The sequence below is a fragment of the Aureobasidium namibiae genome (genome assembly GCF_000721765.1).
Source record: "Aureobasidium namibiae CBS 147.97 unplaced genomic scaffold scaffold_26, whole genome shotgun sequence".
NCBI classification, from domain to species: domain Eukaryota; kingdom Fungi; phylum Ascomycota; class Dothideomycetes; order Dothideales; family Saccotheciaceae; genus Aureobasidium; species Aureobasidium namibiae.
The window spans coordinates 72,831-93,007 of NW_013581183.1; the positions used below are offsets into that span (position 1 = coordinate 72,831).

General features: G+C 51.0%; 8 protein-coding genes across 8 annotated transcripts; 3 read left to right on the plus strand and 5 right to left on the minus strand.

Moving 5' to 3' along the window:
• Nucleotides 1-171: 171 nt before the first annotated feature.
• Nucleotides 172-2,720, minus strand: M436DRAFT_57951 (homoaconitase mitochondrial precursor; the record flags this gene model as incomplete). Its single annotated transcript, XM_013567363.1, has 2 exons — nt 172-2,622; nt 2,673-2,720. The coding sequence occupies 2 exons, from the start codon at nt 2,718-2,720 to the stop codon at nt 172-174; spliced, it is 2,499 nt and encodes an 832-aa protein (XP_013422817.1).
• A 329-nt stretch (nt 2,721-3,049) lies between these two features.
• Nucleotides 3,050-5,535, plus strand: M436DRAFT_67948 (glycoside hydrolase; the record flags this gene model as incomplete). Its single annotated transcript, XM_013567381.1, has 2 exons — nt 3,050-3,758; nt 3,809-5,535. 2 exons carry the CDS (start codon nt 3,050-3,052, stop codon nt 5,533-5,535), a joined length of 2,436 nt encoding a protein of 811 aa, XP_013422835.1.
• A 586-nt stretch (nt 5,536-6,121) lies between these two features.
• M436DRAFT_86202 (uncharacterized protein) lies at nt 6,122-7,328 on the plus strand (the record flags this gene model as incomplete). Its single annotated transcript, XM_013567395.1, has 2 exons — nt 6,122-6,658; nt 6,717-7,328. 2 exons carry the CDS (start codon nt 6,122-6,124, stop codon nt 7,326-7,328), a joined length of 1,149 nt encoding a protein of 382 aa, XP_013422849.1.
• Nucleotides 7,329-7,639: 311 nt separating this feature from the next.
• M436DRAFT_57933 (S-adenosyl-L-methionine-dependent methyltransferase) lies at nt 7,640-9,034 on the minus strand (the record flags this gene model as incomplete). Its single annotated transcript, XM_013567356.1, has 4 exons — nt 7,640-7,764; nt 7,810-7,998; nt 8,140-8,660; nt 8,736-9,034. 4 exons carry the CDS (start codon nt 9,032-9,034, stop codon nt 7,640-7,642), a joined length of 1,134 nt encoding a protein of 377 aa, XP_013422810.1.
• Nucleotides 9,035-10,244: 1,210 nt separating this feature from the next.
• Nucleotides 10,245-13,394, plus strand: M436DRAFT_86203 (acetyl-CoA synthetase-like protein; the record flags this gene model as incomplete). The annotated part of the gene is made up of 1 exon (XM_013567396.1): nt 10,245-13,394. The coding sequence occupies one exon, from the start codon at nt 10,245-10,247 to the stop codon at nt 13,392-13,394; it is 3,150 nt and encodes a 1,049-aa protein (XP_013422850.1).
• An 819-nt stretch (nt 13,395-14,213) lies between these two features.
• On the minus strand, nt 14,214-14,732 carry M436DRAFT_86204 (uncharacterized protein; the record flags this gene model as incomplete). The annotated part of the gene is made up of 2 exons (XM_013567397.1): nt 14,214-14,423; nt 14,505-14,732. The coding sequence occupies 2 exons, from the start codon at nt 14,730-14,732 to the stop codon at nt 14,214-14,216; spliced, it is 438 nt and encodes a 145-aa protein (XP_013422851.1).
• A 437-nt stretch (nt 14,733-15,169) lies between these two features.
• On the minus strand, nt 15,170-15,908 carry M436DRAFT_57909 (uncharacterized protein; the record flags this gene model as incomplete). The annotated part of the gene is made up of 2 exons (XM_013567352.1): nt 15,170-15,477; nt 15,530-15,908. 2 exons carry the CDS (start codon nt 15,906-15,908, stop codon nt 15,170-15,172), a joined length of 687 nt encoding a protein of 228 aa, XP_013422806.1.
• Nucleotides 15,909-17,773: 1,865 nt separating this feature from the next.
• Nucleotides 17,774-19,603, minus strand: M436DRAFT_76746 (putative pantothenate transporter; the record flags this gene model as incomplete). Its single annotated transcript, XM_013567398.1, has 5 exons — nt 17,774-17,989; nt 18,046-18,486; nt 18,538-18,765; nt 18,817-19,196; nt 19,246-19,603. 5 exons carry the CDS (start codon nt 19,601-19,603, stop codon nt 17,774-17,776), a joined length of 1,623 nt encoding a protein of 540 aa, XP_013422852.1.
• Between the last annotated feature and the right edge of the window lie 574 nt (nt 19,604-20,177).

Genomic DNA, 20,177 nt, shown 5'->3' on the forward strand with positions numbered 1-20,177 from the left:
CTGAAGTCAGCACAAATATGGTGAGAAAGGGATTCAAAGGCAAGACGTCATGTAAGTTACAATTCTCTGCAGTGCTTGCTCATTTGCAACCTGTACATAACGACTATCGCTCACGATCAACCCAAGACAAAAACGCCATGAGATCTCAATTTTTACACTTGACTCACTGCTCTAGATCTTGCTGGCAGCAGCCAACTCCTTACCAACCCACTTCTCCAATCCTCCTCTAGCAATGATATCCTGTACATTCGGCGGCAGTTCTCCAACCTTCTGGCTCCAAGTCTTGCCCTTAGGTCCCTCTTGCACAACAACTTGACTGCGTCTGACGTCCCACGTAAACGTCCAGCCTGTCCTCCTTGTCAACTTCTTTTCTTGACTGGGAGTGGAGGTAGGTGCCGGTGGCGGTGTGTCCAGCGATTGCTTGTTCTGTGCGGGCTCGGTGATGGCTTCTGTGCCTTGAGCAGAAGCAGTGGGCGTGTCAAAAGTTTCCCTCAGGCGTTGGATCAATCTGGGTACTTCGACACCCATCAACGCGTTGTTGATTGAGTTTCTGCTGAAAATGTTGCCAAAGCTTCCTGCCACCACCATGGGGATCTTCTTTGCGAGAATGGCGGTAGCGGCCTGTTCGCGAGAACTACCGCAGCCGAAGTTGAATCCTGCGACGAGGATATCGCCTTCCTTTGCGATGGAGGCGAATTCAGTGTCGTAGTTTTCCATGACGACGGTGGCCATGCGGTCGGGAGAGGAGGAAAAGGCATCGTCGTAGGTGTATTTGCCGGGGTAGATGCCGTCGGTGTTGATGTTGTCACCGTTGCACCATACGATTTCTCCAGTAACCTTTTCGGGAAAGCCGGGGAGGATGTCGGTGAGTTTGCCTTCGTCGGAGGAAGAGGTCTCTGCGCTGGCGCCCAATACTTCCTTCTCGCCTGAGGCGACGGCTTCTTCGGCTTGACGGACGAGCATGTCCAGGGCATCTTCGATGCTGATCATGCGTTGATCTTCGGGTACGCCATCGCCTTCACCACGAATGACGCCGTTCCAGCCTTCGGGCTTCTGGTAGGTCCCTGGGCCAGCGATCTTGCCTTGGAGAGCCGAGGCAGCTACGACTTCAGGACTGGCGAGGTAGGCTTTTGCATCTGTACTGCCCATTCGACCTTTGAAGTTACGGTTGGAGGCACTAATGCCGACTTCGCCGGGTTCGAGAAGACCCGTTCCGAGACCGATGCAGGGACCGCAACCAGAGGGGAGAGCCTGGGCACCAGCATCGAGCAGAACTTGCCAATCGCCCTGTTCCTCAGCAGCGCGTTGCTCAGGAAGAGAAGCAGCGGCAATGTAGAAGTTTACGTGAGAAGGGATCTTAGGGATGACACCGTCAGCCTTCTCTGCTGCATCCTTGAAAACCTTTGCGGCAGCGGCGATATCAGAACGACGACTGTTGGTGCAGGAAACGAGATATGCCTTGTTGACCTTGATGTCTTGTGCGTTGAGCTCGTTCAAAGGAGTGGCAACCTTGACACTGTTGGGGCCTGAGACGTAAGGGCAGAGAGACTCGAGATCGAGGAAGAGTTCCTTTGCGTACTTGGCGTTCTTGTCAGCAGTCAGAGGCTTCTCGAACAGAGTGTCAAGCCTCTGGTGGTTGAAGCGAGTGGCAGTCTGGGATGAAGTCAGGGCGGCGTCCTCGTAGAGAGCAGCCTCGGTGGCTTTTGCGCGCAGCCAGCCTTGGAGAACACCGTCGATGGGGAAGAGACCAGAAAGAGCACCCCACTCGGTGGTCATGTTTGCAATGGCAAGACGGTCGTCGATAGGGAGAGAGTGCATGGTTTCAGGAGAGCCAGTGAATTCGATAGCATGGTTGAGGACTTCGTCGTTGTTGAAGAGGCCAGCCAGAGCAACGATGACATCCTTTCCAGTGACACCGGCAGGAAGGACACCCTTGAGAGTGACCTTTGCGACAGGGGGAATCTGCCACCAGGTACGACCAGTAGCCCAGATGGAAGCAGCATCGGTACGGACAACGGGCGTTCCGAGACAGCCAATGCCACCGTACATGTTTGTGTGAGAGTCTGAAGCGACGCAGAGGGTGCCAGGCCAGGCGTATCCCTCTTCAACCATGATCTGATGACCAATACCACGACCAGCAGGGTAGAAGTCGACGCCCTGCTCTTTTGCAAAGTTCTCAATCTGGCGGTACTTTTGTAGGTTCTTTTCCGTCTTGTTCTGAACATCGTGATCAAGGGTCATGACGATCTGCTTGGGATCGTGGATCTTTGTGGCACCAATTGACATGAATTTTGTTGCGACAGGCCATGAGTTGTCGTGGGTCATGCATTGCTGGGGGGAGAGGGTGACATAGTCGCCAGACTGGACGAACTTGTCTTGGGCGAGACCGAGACTGTGACGCTGGACAATCTTCTCTGTCAAGGTTTGGGGGGCAGCGACGGGTTGCTCAGCATTCAGGTAGTCGGAGATACCAGGCTGGTCGAGCAGCGAAGGAAAGACATCGGGAGACGAGGCATTTCGTAGCGGTGTTGATGTTGTGTATAGGCGAGGACGAAGGATGTGTCGAGAGGCAACAACGGTGGCTCGGATAGCAGGACGACGAGTGCTGAGTCTGGCTGTGGCCTGGTATAGCGTTAGTCATTGGTATAGGCACAAAGCTTCGTCCAACTGACCAGACGCAGTCTCGCGCCGGATGCCGCATTCAAACGGAGGATGGGCATTCTTGAGAAAGTATAACAAGAACACAAAGGACTCTTCTACAACAGCAGTTCAATCAACACAGTCTACTCCACAAGACAGATGAATTGACAGGTTGGAGAGGCGACATAAAATCCCCAAGCCAATCATCAATCACTCATTGGTACAGATTTTATGCCGTCGCCGACATCGCTTTACACGGATTTGTGTACTTATACATGCTTCGGACTTGTTGACGGAGATAATGTGCTCCAAAAGCTCGCCCCGCAAAAAGGTGAAGCCATGACGATCAGGGACACAGCGAAACGTGTTGCTTCGCCAGACTTTCTTCTGCAATCAACAATTCAACATCATGGCTCCGTGGTTACTATCGGCCGCTGTGGCATTGTTGCAGCTCTTGCCCGAGACTGCAGTTGCCCAGGATGTTGCTTCGCCATTCACAAAGGCTTCCAATGATTCGCTTCTCTGGGGTCCCTATCGTCCTAACTTGTACTTTGGTGTGAGACCAAGATTGCCAAAGAGCGTGCTTACTGGCTTGCTGTGGGCAAAGGTCGAGGACTTTGCTTCTGTCCAAAACAACTTCAGATACACATGCGAGCAACACGAGGGTATGGCCGGCTACGGCTGGGATGCATACGATCCCAGGACTGGTGGTTCTCAGACCATTCACGATGCTGGCAACCAGATTGACATCACCACCGACTTTGTCAAGTTCCCCGAGCATGGCTCTAATGGAGGCTCCTGGGGTGCAAGAATCAGAGGTGTGCCGAGAGAGGATGCTGCAGAGGACCTCAAGTCAACCATCGTCTTCAACATTGGCGTCGAGGGTCTCGGAAGCTTGGTCGTCGACAACGCCGAAGACGAGGACAACGAGAACGGCTTTGATGGCCAAGTTGTCATTGCTGGAGAGACTCCTGAGTTGGGCACGTTCACTGTCACGATTGTGGACCGTAAGGGAGAGAAGCCTACTCACATTCATCCCTCGTTCCAGGAGAAGCCCATCGACAAGACTCTGGTCCACAGTGTGCAGATCCCTGAGGCTGCTCTATGGCAGGCTAAGCGTAAGCTCTACATTTCCGACTCCTCCTACTCGAGACTGACTTCTAAACAGCCGTCCTGTTCTCCTCGATGAAGACGACTCTCGACAAGTACATCGAGGTCTACACGGCCGAAGCCATGCCTCCCCCGATGCAAGCTTTCACCATTTCCAATGCTCCCGGTGCTGGTAACATGCACTTTGTGCAAAAGGTCTTCGAGGGCGCATTCGAATTCGATGTCATCTTCTCGTCGGGTTCCGGCTCTACGCCCATCAAGTCGGCAGATCTGTCAGAGAAGATCGAGACAACCATCAAATCCTTCTCCGAGCGCTTCATCCAGTCATTCAAGCCCCAGCAACCCTTCAGCGACAAAAAGTACACCGGCCTAGCCAAGTCACTCTTCTCCAACTTGATCGGAGGTATTGGTTACTTCCACGGAGATTCCGTCGTCGACCGCTCGTATGCACCCGAGTATGAGGAAGAGAACGAAGGGTTCTGGCAGGAAACGGCAGAAGCAAGAGCAAGGAACCAACAAAAGCTCGAAGGACCTTATGAGCTCTTTACCGGCACACCATCCAGACCCTTCTTCCCTCGTGGTTTCCTCTGGGATGAGGGTTTCCATTTGCTTCCCATCATCGACTGGGATGTAGATCTTACTCTACAGATCATCAAGAGTTGGTTCAACCTGATGGACGACGATGGCTGGATCGGTCGCGAACAAATTCTCGGTCCCGAGGCTCGCAGCAAGGTGCCTCAAGAGTTCCAGACTCAGTACCCTCACTACGCCAACCCTCCCACTCTCTTCTTCGTCATTCACTCGTTCCTCGACAAGATTGCTGCTGCAAAGTCTGGCCAAAAAGTTCTGGGTTCCGATAATGCTAACGGCGTTCTCGCCAATCCTGAGGCTGCTTTGCAATACCTCCGCGATCTGTACCCCCTCCTGAAGAAGCACTACGAATGGTTCCGTAGAACTCAAGCTGGTGATCTCAAATCCTATGACCGTCCCGCCTTCTCAAAGAAGGAAGGCTACCGCTGGAGAGGAAGCACCAAGACTCATCTCTTGACTTCCGGTCTTGATGACTACCCTCGTCCTCAGCCTCCTCACCCCGGCGAGCTTCACGTCGATCTGATGTCCTGGATGGGCATGATGACCCGCGCTATGAAGCGCATTGCAACCACTCTCACCGAGGAAGACGATGCATCAACCTACTCGAAGATTGAAAATGCCATCATCCGCAACCTCGACGACCTTCACTGGTCCGCTGATGATCAAGCATACTGCGATGCCACTGTCGACGAGTACGAAGAGCATGCCCTCGTCTGTCACAAGGGTTACATCTCACTCTCGCCTTTCTTCGCTGGTCTCATGGCGCCAGACCACCCTCACCTCGGCGAAGTCCTCAACCTCATCAGCTCACCCGAGCACCTTTGGTCTCCTCACGGCATTCGCTCCCTCTCTCCTCAGGATGAGCTCTACGGCACCGAAGAGAACTACTGGCGTTCCCCTGTGTGGCTTCCAATCAATTACCTCGTTGTCAAGGAGCTCTTCAACACTGCTTCGGCTGCTGGGCCTCACCAAAAGCGTGCAGCCAAGATCTACACCGATCTCCGCAAAAATCTCGTTGACACGGTTTTCAAGTCTTGGGAAAAGACTGGCTTTGCTTGGGAGCAATACAACCCTGAGACTGGTGATGGACAACGTACACAGCATTTCACTGGCTGGACTAGTCTGGTTGTCAAGATCATGGCTATGCCTGAGGTGCCTGTTGTTGGCGGTACCGGTGGACATGACGAGCTGTAGATAGCTTTGGACTTTGGCCAGCGATAGAATTGTAAATACCTGACACAAAGTAAACCTGTTGCTCTAACCGCTGCTCGTGACTTGTCTCTGAGTTGAACACCCTGTAGGATTTAGGAGGTACCACGATCTGATGATGCTGCAGCCAATTGGTCGAATTGCTTCATTCTCGCAACGACGTCTCTGAGGCTTTTGATATCCTCGTAGCCCCCTGGAAGTGCCTCGTAACGACCAAGTTTAATATAGCAATGGTGACAGATGTTCGTCACTTTTGGATGCATCCTTGAGAGAATGTCGTGGTGGAATGTTGCGCGTCCTTCAGATTTAGCCAGATTATCCCGAGGTTCCAGGGACGAGGAGCAGATCAAAAGCTTGTTTGTGGTCAAGCTTCAAGCTTGTTCCGTCATCAGGGACGCGCAGCTCTGCAGACGCCATTGATGCAATTGACTGACATGACATTTCTCCCTTTACGTCTACATCATACAATCGCTTAATACCTGACATACTTTACTCTCCTCCCTGCTACACTTCCCGCCCTCCAATCTTATACCTTCACCCACCTAACCATCACCCATCATCCACCACAACCATGACAGACAAGCTCAGCGACGCCCACTTCGAAGCCACCGCAGCAGCTCTCGACACAATCACCGACCAAGCAGCCACCCCCGAAGACCCCAAGTCCACCCTCCACACCCCTTCAAACCACGAAAAGTCGCACAAATGGCTGAAACGCATCTTCCCCTACGATAGCCTCGAGGCAATGGAATCCGCCTGGCACATGGGCAACTACGTCATTGACCGCAAGACCGGCGAAAAGACCTTTGAACCCATGAGCATCTACGTGCGCGTGGGAATGCATGCTTTGTACTATGGGTCTCAGCAAGAAAAGGCTCTGCAGTGGAGACGCACCGTCAAGCTTTTGGAAGAGCAGAGTAGGAAGATGGGCAGGCAGTATGACGATCCCGCAAGTGTGGATCATATCGTGCCGTTTATCGAGAGCTTCAATCTGCAGGAGAGTATGTCCGAGATGAAGGAGCCGAATCCGACCAAGTACAGGAACTTCAACGACTTCTTCTCGAGAGAAATCAGAGAGGATGCAAGACCCATTGATGAGCCAGGAAACGTTAGCCTCCCCTCTGTTCTCCAGTTCGCAACACTCTACTGACTCACGTGTCGAGCAGGATCTCGTCGTCTCCTCCCCAGCAGACTGCCGCCTCACAGCCTTCCCAACCATCGATCTCGCAAGAAAGTACTGGATCAAAGGCTACGGCTTCACAGTCTCCAAACTCCTAAACTCCACTCCCCTCGCCTCCACCTTCGACAACGGCTCCATCGTCATCGCCCGCCTCGCGCCCCAAGACTACCACCGCTGGCACTCCCCCGTCTCCGGCACCATCGAATCCGTCACCGAAATACCCGGCGCATACTACACCGTCAACCCCCAAGCCATCAATGAATCAGGCACTCTAGATGTGTTCTGCGAAAACAGACGTAGTGTGATGATTGTCAAGCGCGCAGGCTCAAGCTCCCGAGTCGCGATCATTGCCGTTGGAGCAATGTTGGTGGGAAGTATCAAATACAACTCTGGCATTGACGTCGGCAGAGAAATCCGCAGAGGAGAATGTCTGGGTGCATTCCAGTATGGAGGTTCTACGGTCATCAACCTCTACCAAGAAGGCGATGTCAAACTTGACGAAGACTTGGTCAGAAACTCCACTGATGGTGTTTGTGAAACATTGGTCAAGGTAGGCTGGCGCGTCGGTGCTGGACCAAGTGCGGGCATTTCGGCTTAGAAGGTAGTGAGGAAGCTGAGTTTGCCAGAAATGAAGGAGCAGTTGAAAAGCAGAGGTGTCGCGGCCTTGCCTGTACAACATGGTTTTGCACCTCAGCGGGAGCAAGGATATTTGGCTCGACGCAGGGACCCCACGTTCGGATATGGTTACGAGAAGCCGATCAAGAAAAAAGAGAAGCAGCGGTTCTTCAGGAGGGGCTTGAGGTGTATTTTGTCATGATCGTGAATACCAAGTGTAGAATTACAAATTTTATTACTGTTGGATAAACAACTCCATTGACATCTTCAGCCCCTTTTATCGCATGCAAGAATTCAATCCTCCACGCCCAACCACTGCTTACCAACACCCCTATACACAACCACTGACCTCCCGTGCCCTTGTCCCACAACTTTGACTTTTCCATCTAGAGCCGTGTCTCCCACCGTCTCTGCTGCCACTTTTCCTGCCATCTCTGCAGAACTTTGTTGATGGTGATGGGAACTGGGATCATCTCTCCATATTTGTATGCCATCCCAGATGTTTTGGTGTATTGCCATTGCAGAAACGCGAATCGCTTGTTGTAGATCTGCGACTTCGAAGAGGACGATCTTTGCGGAGTGAGAGGCAGCGATGGAAAGGAGGTGGGGGTAGAAGAGGTCGCCTTGATTTGTATCTTTGTCTGATGCTGTGTCTGCGAGGGAGGCTCGAGAAGGAGAAGTGTAAGAGGAAGACGTGCGGGAAGGGGTAGTGGTGGAAGTAGGATTGTGAGAAGCCGGAGTAGTGGCGGAAAGAGCAGTGGTGGGAGATGGAGGTAAAGAAGAAGGAGATGAACAAGGAGGCACCAAAGCCAATCGTGGTTCATATCTCTTTACACTCCTCGTTGTTGTGCGAGCGAAGGCCTGAGGAGAGATGTAGGGTGGGTTTGAGATGATGATATCCCAACTGCTTTTCCCACTCCCTGCTAGGTCAGAAGTAAAATTGTAATGCTCCAAGGCAGACTTCAGCGACGGTATCGCTGCATCTCCGTGACCATCTGTCGAGGAGAGTACATCCGCTTGCAAAAACCGTAGATTCGGTTTCTTCTGGATCGTACCCTCGGCGATAAGATTTTGCAAATTCTTCTTTGCGAGTTTGAGGGCGAGGGGTGAGATGTCCACGCCCACTACTTCCAAATTCTCTGCTTTCCTCTTGTGGATGCTTGTGAAGAGGTAATGAGAGAGCAGAGGTATACAGCCCGTCCCCGTACATAAATCCAACAGCTTTAGATTATTTGGCAAAGGTGTTTTGGTCTTGTTGTTGCTGCTATGATGTAGGAGGATTATCAAGTGCGTTACCGATGTTGCTGTTTCTTGCCTACCCCTTTTTGCTCAGACGAAATGAAAAAGAAAGAAGTGACCTACTTTGGAGAGATGGAGGGATCAGACCTACCTTGGTATCAAAACACCCTTTTCGCACGAGATTTCCAGGTCGCCAAAGTATTCGCTGCCCATGATATATTGGAGCGGTTTCCCTCTAGCTCTATCGATGCAGACTTGGCGAAGCCTCTGATCCAAAACTTTCCGATCGTCATGTTTGGGATGTCGAGATTGTTGTTCAATGACGAATTCTTTCAACCATCTTAGTTCGTTTTTCGCAGAGGCTAGGTCGCGGGTTGCTTGCAACACAAGCGGCAACAACGGATCTATCTTGCGTGCATGGTGAAGCACACGAGGGAGCAAGCGTGGCATCGCAAAGCACGATTTTGGAAGGTTGATGTCGAGAATGGATTGGGAGAATGCTCGATCATGCAAGAATTGATGTCGGTATTATCACGGAGGACGAGACAGCCGCGTTCCGTCCGAGTTTGCCGTGAGGAAGCCAAGCAATTTTGGAGGTGGACAAGCATTGCCGAGTTTTGCGGGTGGAGTTTGAGCGATTACTTGAGTCGTTCGTTGACATCTTTGAACTACGATCTTGCTGTCGGATTCGTAACGACAGCTGTCATACTATTCGGCGGTTCTTCGTGAAGAGACAGGTCGCCGTTGTTACACGGATGCGTTCTTTGACCAAAGCACGCGGAGAAGTCTCGGGGTTCTACAACGAAGCTGCCGTTCGATGCGAGCAAAGTTGCGAGACGCGACAGAGCTGTTCTGTTGCACAGCCAGCGGTAGCTCATGACAGAGTTCGCGATGTGTGTTTCGCGTCAAGTCAGGCCCTATCCTACCTACGTAGTTGGCAAACCAACTAGAAAGATTGGCACTGCACGGCAGGGCCGGCCCGGACGACGTTACCCATCAATTTGCGACCTTCGGACGAACCTCCTCCCTGCAAGAGGAAGAAAGTGATGTTGCAGCTGCTACTGCGAACCGCTCCGCTGACGTGCCCTGGATTCATTCTCGAAGCCCGATAGTGTTCTGCAGCAACGCTCTCCTTTTTCTGTACTCCATACGATCAATCGTAATGCTTTGATCACAGAGGGCTGAGTATGGCGATCCTCAGGCAAATTTGAAGCAGTGATGCTTGTTGATTTCCAGGTGCTCCACAAATCGGCACGCATTTTCCGACGTCACTGATGCGTTCGCTTCCGATGCGAGCCAGTGTGAACGCTGCTTCGTGCTGATTGTTCCATCAAAGCTCTCGTGATACGATGACATGGGTCGCGCTTTGTTGCTGTCCGGATGTTTCGCCGCCGAGAAGATGTTTATGCCGCATCGCCGTGTGAATGACCGCGTGTCGGACAGGCATCCTAACATTCAAGTGGTAGGTTTCGAAATGTCGGATCCTCGATGCCGTTCGTGTACGCAGAGGTGTGGTATATAAGTATGTTCCTGCTTTCTTGACTCTAAACTCTTCTCCAAGACCTTCAGATCACATCTACAGCCGCTTTACTCAACATCACAGAGACGAATCAGACCAACCATACCAATACTTACCTGATCAATCCTCACTTCAAACATCATGGCATCAACCTACGACAACCTTCCCCTTCGCATAGTGCCTCACATTGTCGACGAGATTGCAAGAACCGCACCTGGCACAAAATGGGTCGAAGTACCGCGAAACAACGACAACCTCCAAGATGGTTACAAGTCTTTGACTTTTGGTCAGCTATCACAAGCAGTCAGCAGGATGGCCCGCTGGATGGAAAAGACCATCGGAACAAGCACATCAAGAGAGACTATCACCTACATGGACCGCCAAAACGACATCAGATATATCTTCGCCATCATTGCTTCTCAGAAGACTGGTTATAAAGTTCTTCTTGCTTCAACACGTAACAGCGAGGAAGGCCAACGTGCCATCTTGCAACGTACACAGAGCAAGAAGTTCTTGCATGGACAAGGTATGAGAGAAGAGGTCCTTGCACTAGAAGATGAGAAGACACCCATCGAAGCCTACGAGGTTCCTCCTCTGGATTACTTTCTTGAGGGAGAAGATGTTGAACACTACGAGGGTACTGTAAGCAGTGATCCGAACGAAATTGTCGCCATCATTCACACTTCTGGCTCTACCGGCATCCCCAAACCAATTTACCTTCGTAATGGCTATCTCGCTTGCCTCGATCGTATTCGTGTGCTCCCAATGACCAACGGTCGCGAATCGAGAGCACAAAAGTTTGTTGGAAACGACAGAGCTTTCTGCAGTCTGCCGTGGTTCCATGCTATGGGCTTCTTCATGGGACTGAGGTCTATCTATGCGCAAGGACCTTTGATTTTGCCTCCTGTGGGACGTTCGCCAAACGCCGATCTGACTCTCGAAATCCTTCAGGTAGCCAAGCCTGAAACTGGATTCTTCCCTCCTGCCATTCTCGAGGATATCGTTGATGCTCCTGGAGGCATGGACACGCTTGCCAAGCTTGACTTTATCTTTTTTGCTGGTGCTCCTCTGGCTCAGGAGGTTGGCGATCGTATCGCTGAAGCAACTCAGATCCAGACTATCATCGGTTCCACCGAGGGTACTTTCTGGGATAGTTACATCACTGAAGATCGTGCCGACTGGGGCTGGTTCGAGTGGTGCGAACACACTGGTGCTGTTATGGAGCCTTCTGGAGATCTCTACGAGATGGTGATCAAGCGTGTACCTGGTAATCCTGTTCAAGGCGCGTTTTGGAGTTTCCCAGAGCTCGACGAATACCGTACCAAGGATCTGTACGAAGAACATCCGACCAAGAAAGGTCTCTGGAAGTATAAAGGCCGCAACGACGACGTGATTGTCCTCAGCAACGGCGAGAAGTTCAACCCTGTCATGTTTGAAAAGGACATTGAAGGCCATCCTGCCGTCAAGGGTGCTTTGGTAGTCGGCCAGGGTCGCTTCCAAGCTGGTCTGATCCTGGAAACAAACACCAAAACTGACCCTGAAGCTTTCCTAGAGCAAATCTGGCCTGCTGTTGAGAAAGCCAATGAGAAAATGGCTGCTCACGGCAGAGTCTGGAAATCAAAGATTGCCATCGCTAGTCCTCAGAAGCCGTTCCAGAGAGCGCCCAAGGGCAGCATCATGCGTCGCAAGACCAACGAGCTCTACAAGTCAGAGATTGAGGCTTTGTACTCAAACGAGGGCTCTGCTGAGTCGCTTGGTCAAATCGATGCTAGTGCCGACGAGACCACTATCCGCGAGTTCGTCAAGGAAGCTATTCGTCTTGCTTTGCCCAAGATTCCTGAACAGTTGTTTGATGATGAAGGCTACGAGGCTGATCTCTTCTCCTTCGGGATCGACTCGCTGCAAGTACTTGCTCTGGCAAACACTATCGGTCATGCTCTTCCCAAGAGAGAAGGCTCGCGTGATGCAGCGTTCAAACCTCGCATGGTCTACAGCAATCCCACCATCGATGCTCTGACCAAGGCTGTCAGTAACATTCTGCATGGCGAGGCCGCCAATGGCACTCCCACCAAGACGCGCGAGCAGAACATGGATGACATGATCAAGAAGTACACACAAAACTTACCTTCTCCGGTCAGCTACAACCCTCGTCCTCAGAACCATGTAGTCGTCCTCACAGGCAGCACAGGCTCTCTAGGAAATTACCTCCTCGAGAACCTCATCGCCAACCCGTCTGTCGAGAAGATCTACTGCCTCAACCGCTCAGACGCCCGCGAACGTCAAAAGGCCGGTTTCATCGACCGCGGCGCCAACCCCGAGTTCTCCAAAGTCGTCTTCCTGCAAACCTCCTTCAACAAGGAGAATTTCGGCCTTGATGGGAAGATATACGCAGAATTGCAATCGTCAGTCGACATCTTCATCCACAATGCATGGGCAGTAGACTTCAACATGGGTCTTGAATCTTTCGAAGAAACACACATTGCAGGCACCCGCCGCGTGGTGGACTTCAGCGCTTCAGCAACCTATCACCCGCACATTGTCTTCATCTCCTCCATCGCGAGTACTGGAAACTGGCATGCTAGTGGCCACTCAGGGTTTGTGCCCGAGGTGTTCATGCAAGATCACTCGTTGCCTTTTGCACAGGGCTATGGCGAGTCCAAGCACGTGGCTTCCTGCATCCTTGCTTCTGCGGCTGAAAAGTGCACTATCGCATCCACCATCGTCCGTGTAGGCCAACTTGCCGGTCCTGCTGCTGAGAAGGGTCTTTGGAACCGTCAAGAATGGCTACCTTCTATTGTCGCAAGCTCAAAAGCCATTGGCAAGATCCCGAGAACACTGGGTAATGAAGATGTAGTGGACTGGGTTCCTACCGATGCGGCTGCAAAGGTGCTGTTGGATGTTTGCGAGACGAGATTGCGCACGCAGGAAGAGGATAAACTCGATTGTTTCCACCTCGTCAATCCTGAGATAAGTCACTGGAGGGATCTGGTGCCTGCTATTGTGGACTTCTACTCTTCACCTTCCTCATCCACCTCTGCCTCTTCTACAATGAAGATTGTCGAATTCTCGGATTGGCTAGCCGAGATGCAAAATCAAGACATCACAGAGGAAAACATGAAGAATATTCCTGGTATCAAGCTACTAGACTTTTACGCTGGATTGGCAGTCGAAGAGGGAAGTTTGCCGCGCTTGGATACAAAGAGGACTGTGGAGGCTAGTGGGACGCTTGGAGGCTTGGGTGCTGTGGATAGCAAGATGATGGTGAATTGGTGTCGGCAGTGGGGATTCTAGAGAGTGAGGAGATGAGAGAGAAGACGTGGATGAGGGAATGGTCAAGTGGGTGATGAGGAGTTGGCGTCTTGTGGCAGGGCATGGCGTTTGACTAGGGAATTAATTAGTGTGGTGAATGTCGTGATGCTCGATAGAATGCATTGAAAAACTTGGGAATTACGTTCTTGCATCCATCCCACGATTTGGACGATTCTTTCCGCAGCCCTTATTCTCCATCATCTCTCACCTTATACTCAACCCAACATTTGTCCCTTTCATCTGATTTTGTTGTTTGTTGTTGGACGCTGCGATTTTGCTTTCGTTACTGAACGACTTGGAACTCAGACCATGTCGAGCGCTCGTATCGTGTATTGCCCATGGTCTTTTGTTATGATCTATTGCTGATCTTTGATTATTTTTGTTGATTTCGTGGATTGAGTACCCGTATTTTGTCTTTATTTTTTTCCTGGCTTTTTCTCGCTGAATGCACCACCCTGTCTTTATCATTGCATTCTCTTTCCGTCGATCAAGAATGATTCTATCAACTTATCGTCATGTATGTTGCTTTTCTAGGCTCTGTTCATGCTTTGACAACGAGCTTGCTTGGTCACAGATAAGTTGTCAACTCACGCGAGATGTCGAGACCATAAATCAGCCAGATGACCATGAGATGACCGGCATGCAAACAAAATCGACAAGGGCAGAACACAATTTTCGAAGCAGCAGATTGCAACATGAGGGCCTTGTATTCTCAGAATATCAACAATACCATCGTTTGCCTCTCACTCTGTCTTATCTCAGCCCATACTCATTATTCATGATCAAATCATGCTGTTGCGATCATGCATGTCCAGCCGTACCACTGGTACCAGTACTAGATCCATGCTGACCGCTGGCATGGTGCTTGCCAGTATTCTTCTCCAAAGTCTTTTTGCCCAGGTAATCGTTAATCTGGTTGCTAGTCGCGATGAGCAGGTTTGCCAGGGCTTCTTGGATGCTATGCAGGCCAGGGCCGCCGGCGAGGAGGATGTCGTGGGATGAGCCGTCAACCTTTGGGGAATTGCGTTAGCATTGTACAGAGAGATATATGATTCGGCGGTGGATGATTGGAGGTGGGAAGTAGTCGCTTACGAGAACGGCTTCGTAGGTTTGCCTGCCCTCGGCCTTTGCTGCGCGGAGGACGATGCGGAAGGTATCGGGGAAGAGGACTGCTGCGTTTGCTGTTGTGCTCTGATTAGCAACGATTCCGCTTTCTGTGTGTTCTTTGGCAACTGCAATTATGATATTGGCGTTGAGGGAGCCATTGGAGGTAGCAAACGTACACAGGATCTGGTCACGGTAGAAGGTTTCCTCGGCCATTGTTGCGGTTTACTATCAGACTGTTAGAGCCAGCCACGAGGGACATTGATGCACCGAGATGCAGGAACACGTACTTTATGTATAGGTGGGCTGTGGTATAGGAATATATCGGATTGTGAGGGGGAAGAAGGAGAGATGCGTGGGGGAATTGGTGGAGGGGTTAATCTATCGATGAGGCTCTTTGGAGGAACACGAGTGACATGACGTGACTGCCGTTCTTCTGCTTACTTCTTTCTGGTGCTTCCTTCCCGAAACCCGAGGGAGTGAGGTCCATCGTGTCGTTGAAACTGTAGACGTCATCTGACGATAAGCGGGGATAAACGGTAGGTAAAGCCGCGTCCTGCTCATAGCGAACTCTAAAGAGATGCGCAGGCTCGCGCGGCATCAAGATCTGATAAGCACTGCCAACGCGGATCAATGCTTCAACATATAGCCTGTTACTCTCCCGGGTCTCCCTGGTCCTCATCTCCCCGTCTCTCCACGGTGGTATTGTTGTGTCGGTGTTGTGATTCAATCATGACGCCTGCGCTTGTCGCCATCCCTCTCTCTTCTGTCCCTCGGCGAGCGACTCCGATGTCTTCTGCGCTCCACGGATCTCGACCTTGAGCGCTCGCGACGGCTGTGATGTTTCCTAGGCTCTGCCTCGTCGAGTCTGCGGTCGCGATCGTCTCGTCTGTGTCTGTGTCGTCTGTCTTTGTCACCATCTCTTGAACGTGACCGTCTCTTGTGTCTTCTCTCACGACTCCTGCTGCGATCATGGTCGCGATGGCGTCTGTGTCTTCTTTCTCGGCTCCTACTCCTGCTTCTTTCTCGCCTGTCTGGCTCTGCAGCAGAATTGGCTTGCGCTCCGATACCTGGCCGCAGCGCCACGGGCTCGAGGTTTGCATTGTCTCTGTCCGGCACAGGCAGTCCCATGGCCTTCAACATCTCATCCTCCTCTTGTTGCTTGATCTTCCTCAATTCTTCTCGTCTTTGTGCAGCTTCGTCTAGTTCTTCGCCATTCTCGCCTTTTGCGTACCAGCTCAGGTCCTTTCCTTTTTGCCAGCGGCCGACGGGCGCCATGAGGGAGTGACCGAGGTAGTTTTGGCGGTGTGGATCGTTTTGAACATCTTGCCAGGAGAATTCGTTGCGGCCGCCTCGTGAGCCTTCTTTGCGCACTGTTTGCAGGAGATCCATGATGTGTGTTCTAGAGCCTGACAGCGGCTGATTTGCGATGTTGTTTTGTATAGAAAATAGAAGTGACGGATAAGTGAAAGATGGGCCTCTGGTGGAACAGGCGCAGAGCGGAGATGGCGCCTCGGGAATGTCCTTGGCAGCACTTTTAACCATCAACCTTCACTCGTTCATGTTCATCGTTCACCATAACACTTGCACGCCGGTAGACTATCATTCAAAGTTCTCCAGTGATTATGTTCGATCAGTACTCCAACGCCTATCCCCCAGCGGGATTTCAAACCCAGAAAATGACAACCCAGGCAACATGAACATACTCTCCCTCTCGGCCTCCCTCTTTGCATCCTCATCTCCTTCCACAGCCACACTCTTCTTCTTCAACAACACATGTCCCTGGTGTCTGGATTGTCATTTCCCAGCTCTCGCCATCTCCTGGGCTTTCTCTCTCAGCCCAGTCAATGCCAACAACAAACTATGAGACGCAGGTCCACTCAAGTGTCCTTGAAACACTTCACCACTTCTTTTTTCCTTCCAGAGAACTTTTGCAATGACTGAGGGATCCCCAGCTTTTGCTCCGTTGTGCTCGGCTTGGATGGTGAAGCTTTTGCCTTGGGGTATGGCGATTGGCATGTCCTCTGTGGCTCTCGTCAGCTTTTTGTGCTACCTTTTTGCTGGACCTCGGTGTGACTTGCTCAGTATCTTCTTCTGTAGCTCTTTGCAGGACTTTTTCTCATCGCGAAGGAAAATTGATACTTTCACGCCCGTCGCTTGACCGTTGTTGGACGACATGGTGGTCGGCATGTTGGGGACTGATGAGGTACTTGCTTGAGTGAGAATTGGGGAGCGGACTGGCAAGATATCTAGCACAGCATGGTAAGCACAGCGAAATCTTGTCGCAGTCGGAGAGCCGATGCTCCAACACCAAGGTCTCGTGACGTTGTTGTGCAACTGTTCGGTAGGTCGTTCTTTGTTGCATGTTGCGGGAACCTGCATTGCTTCATCTATAGCCTGACCTAGTAAGTCATTGAATCTTGGTCCTATCCGACGCAAACACAAAATCATGAAACAAAACTCTGGGAAACTCCTGTCAATGGCCGGCCAATTGCACAATACGTCCCGGGCTCCTTCTCACAGGCGTGGAAGATCGCTGTTGGGTTGATCTAGTCTATTCTACTGAAGCATTCTCGAAGGGTCTTTTTCTTCCTGCTTTGAATTCATTTGGACTCCTCCAACTCCCCCTCAAGACTGCTCAGTGACCTTCAAGATTCTTTGCTTTCGGTACAACCGTGTGACTGAAAATCCCACTGCTCACTGGCCAGCTCTTCTTTGTTCGGAGAACCATCTTTCGCACCGAATGAATCTTACCAGATGTTTCTCGCCTGACACTTACAATGAATTAAGAGGCATCGAATAGAAGGTCAAATAACGAGTTGGTTGTGACTGAAGTTTACTCTAATCACTTTGGAAGATCACGATAGTGAACATTGATTCGTCAGTTTCTTTTGTACTATGTAATACTACGCGGGAGTTGTCTTTTTCTAACTCATATCGCATCCTGTCCTCTTATCTTCCCTACCCACTCGCTATGGTTTTTCCTCCATATTCGAGCTCGTCAGTGCTTCAAATGTTCATCGAATGTGGTTGAGAGCATGTGTCCACATTGCTTCGAGTTCTGCTGAGGTCAATTCTGGTTTGTGCAAAGTGGTATCTGATATTTTGTCTGGAAACTTCATCGATACATCATGGCATATATACTCATCAAACTCATATACTCTATATACAAAACATCCGAAACCCATCAGCACTCAATACTTTTGCTTGAACATCAATCTCTTCTACTCTTTTCCCTCTAATGCGCAATAAAAGCTTTAGTGCGCAAATCTGAAGTCCAATCTCTTATTGCCCTGATCAGTGGTGTTTTGAATATAGTCGTCTCGTTGCTCCTGAGTCATAGCACCCCATTTCTTTTCTCTTTGCTTGTTTCTAAACACGTAGTATGCTTTGGCGAGCGCGTATAGTGCAATGGCTAGGCAGTTGACGGCGACTAGTTGCATGTTGCCGCGGTGGTATAGTGGTTTGTCGTCCTGAAGGGGAATGTTAGAGGGGCTGTTTTGAAACAAGAGAGGGTATAGGAACTTACCTGACGGTAGATGTTCGAGCCAATGACACCACCAGCTTGGACTGACATGTTGTAGACAGCAGCAGAGATTGTACGCGTACGGACCGAGCCGGCGTTACGTGATGTCCATGCGACGAGGATGGCGTGGCAGTAAGGGTAGCCAAGAAGAACGACCAGCAGAGCATATGTACCCCAGACATTGACTCCTGAACCAGACCACCAGCGCAATGCTATCAAGCAAGGCATCATCCACAAGTTTTGGATGCAAGCGATGAAAGAGCGTTCCTTCACCTTCTCACTTAGCCAGGTTATACCCAGCAAAGTTATGATGGTGACTGCGTTTGGCACAATGGTGAGAAGGTTAGTGTTAAAGGTGCTGAAGCCAAGATGTCTGAGTGTCAAACTCAGATAGTTGGTGACGGGAGTGGCAGGAATGAAGACGACCAAGCCAAGGGCGTAGATCTGTTTGTGTGTCAGTGGTGATCTATATCAGATTTTAGCAGAGCAACTCACCGGCCAGAGGTCATAATCAGTTAGGGACTGCCATAGACGACGGATCGTAATGGCTTGTCTGTTGTGCATGTCGCCCTTGGATGGATCATCTCTCAGGACACGGTTGACGACAATCTTGACCTCGCGATCCGTGAACCAGCCCTTGGGACGGAACCATGTCTTTGTCTGAACTGCCGAAGCAGGCATGAGGAAGACGGAAGCCACACCAATAGCGAAAGTCATAAGTCCCTGAAAACTTGGTCAGTAATCGTTCAGATGACAATAAAGCATAACTCTCACCTCAATCAGGAACAGCCACCTCCAGCCCTCAAGACCATGAGCATTGTCAAGATGGAAGATGCCAAAAGCCAGAAGCGAGGCAAGGATCGTGGTCAAGTTAAGCGCGGTCCAGAAGAAACTCAGACGGACAGGCAACTCGGTGCTGGTGTAGAAGTATGACAACCACAACACAAGGTCAGGGATGAAACCGCCTTCGAGGACGCCAATCAGGCAGCGACAGAGGTAGAAGCTTGAGCGACCACTAAGAGCGGCCTGTGCAGCAGCGACGATGGACCATAGCATCATCTGAATCGGAATCCATCGATCAGGTCCCAGCTTCTTGGAGACGAGTTGAGAAGGAACCTCAGCTGCCATGAACGACAACTTGAACAAAGTCTGGCCTGGTCTGGAATTAGCTTGGAAATGCTTGCAAAGATGGTGAGAGCTTACCATAGTTGTATTCGTTCGTAGTCAGGCCGAGGTCGTCGAGCATGTTGTCAGAAAGAGCTTGCGAGATATTCCCCCGGTCAAGTTGTAGCGCGAAAAACATGACACACGCCCAGAGACAGACATGCCAGTCCAGCCGGCGAACAAGGCTCTTCTCTTCTGCGGCTGTCCATTCGATTTCCGGGTCGAAGGCTTCGCGAGACTCGTACTGTGCTTCTTCGTACAAGGTACGATAATATTCGGCGACCTTTGGATCCTTGAAAGGGTTTCTAGCATCGATAGAACTTCTGTCGGATGCCTCGTCGATCTCAGATGGAGTTCTGGGATCGGTTGTGACCGAGAACACTTCCTTTGAAGTCATGATGGAGAGTTGGAAGATTGGTCTGATCGAACAATTTGCAAGAGCATTGCAGGCCTATTTCAATGCCCCAGAAACATTATTATAGAGATTTCGTGATTTCAAGAGCCCTGCTCGCCATTGTACTGTGGCGCATTTATCCTCGATAGATTGAGACCGTTGAGCCAGGATGCAAGATAATGTGCCCTCGAGTATGGCGACACTTCAGGCCAGAACAACGACAGTGAAATGGTGGAGATAGGAGATGAGGATGGATACGATGGTCCAATAGTGGACGCAGCCCAGCGTGGAGCTCGAAGACGCGAAATGGCGTGCTCACCCCGGGCTTGATTTTAACCATAGCAGACGCATAACTCTCTTTTTCGGAAACACAGCCAAGAGATATTTGACTCCCAGATCACAGCGATGTAGACTTACGTTAGCGATGGAGCCTCACTTGGCGTCTTGTCGTTGGGATATGTCGCATCTGCCGGCTCGTTCTTACTTTTACGTGATCTGTCTGTGGAGCACGCAGACCCGCCAGATAGCACCTTGCAACAAGCTATCGACGGCGCCCAGTCATGTATGGCGAGTGCTA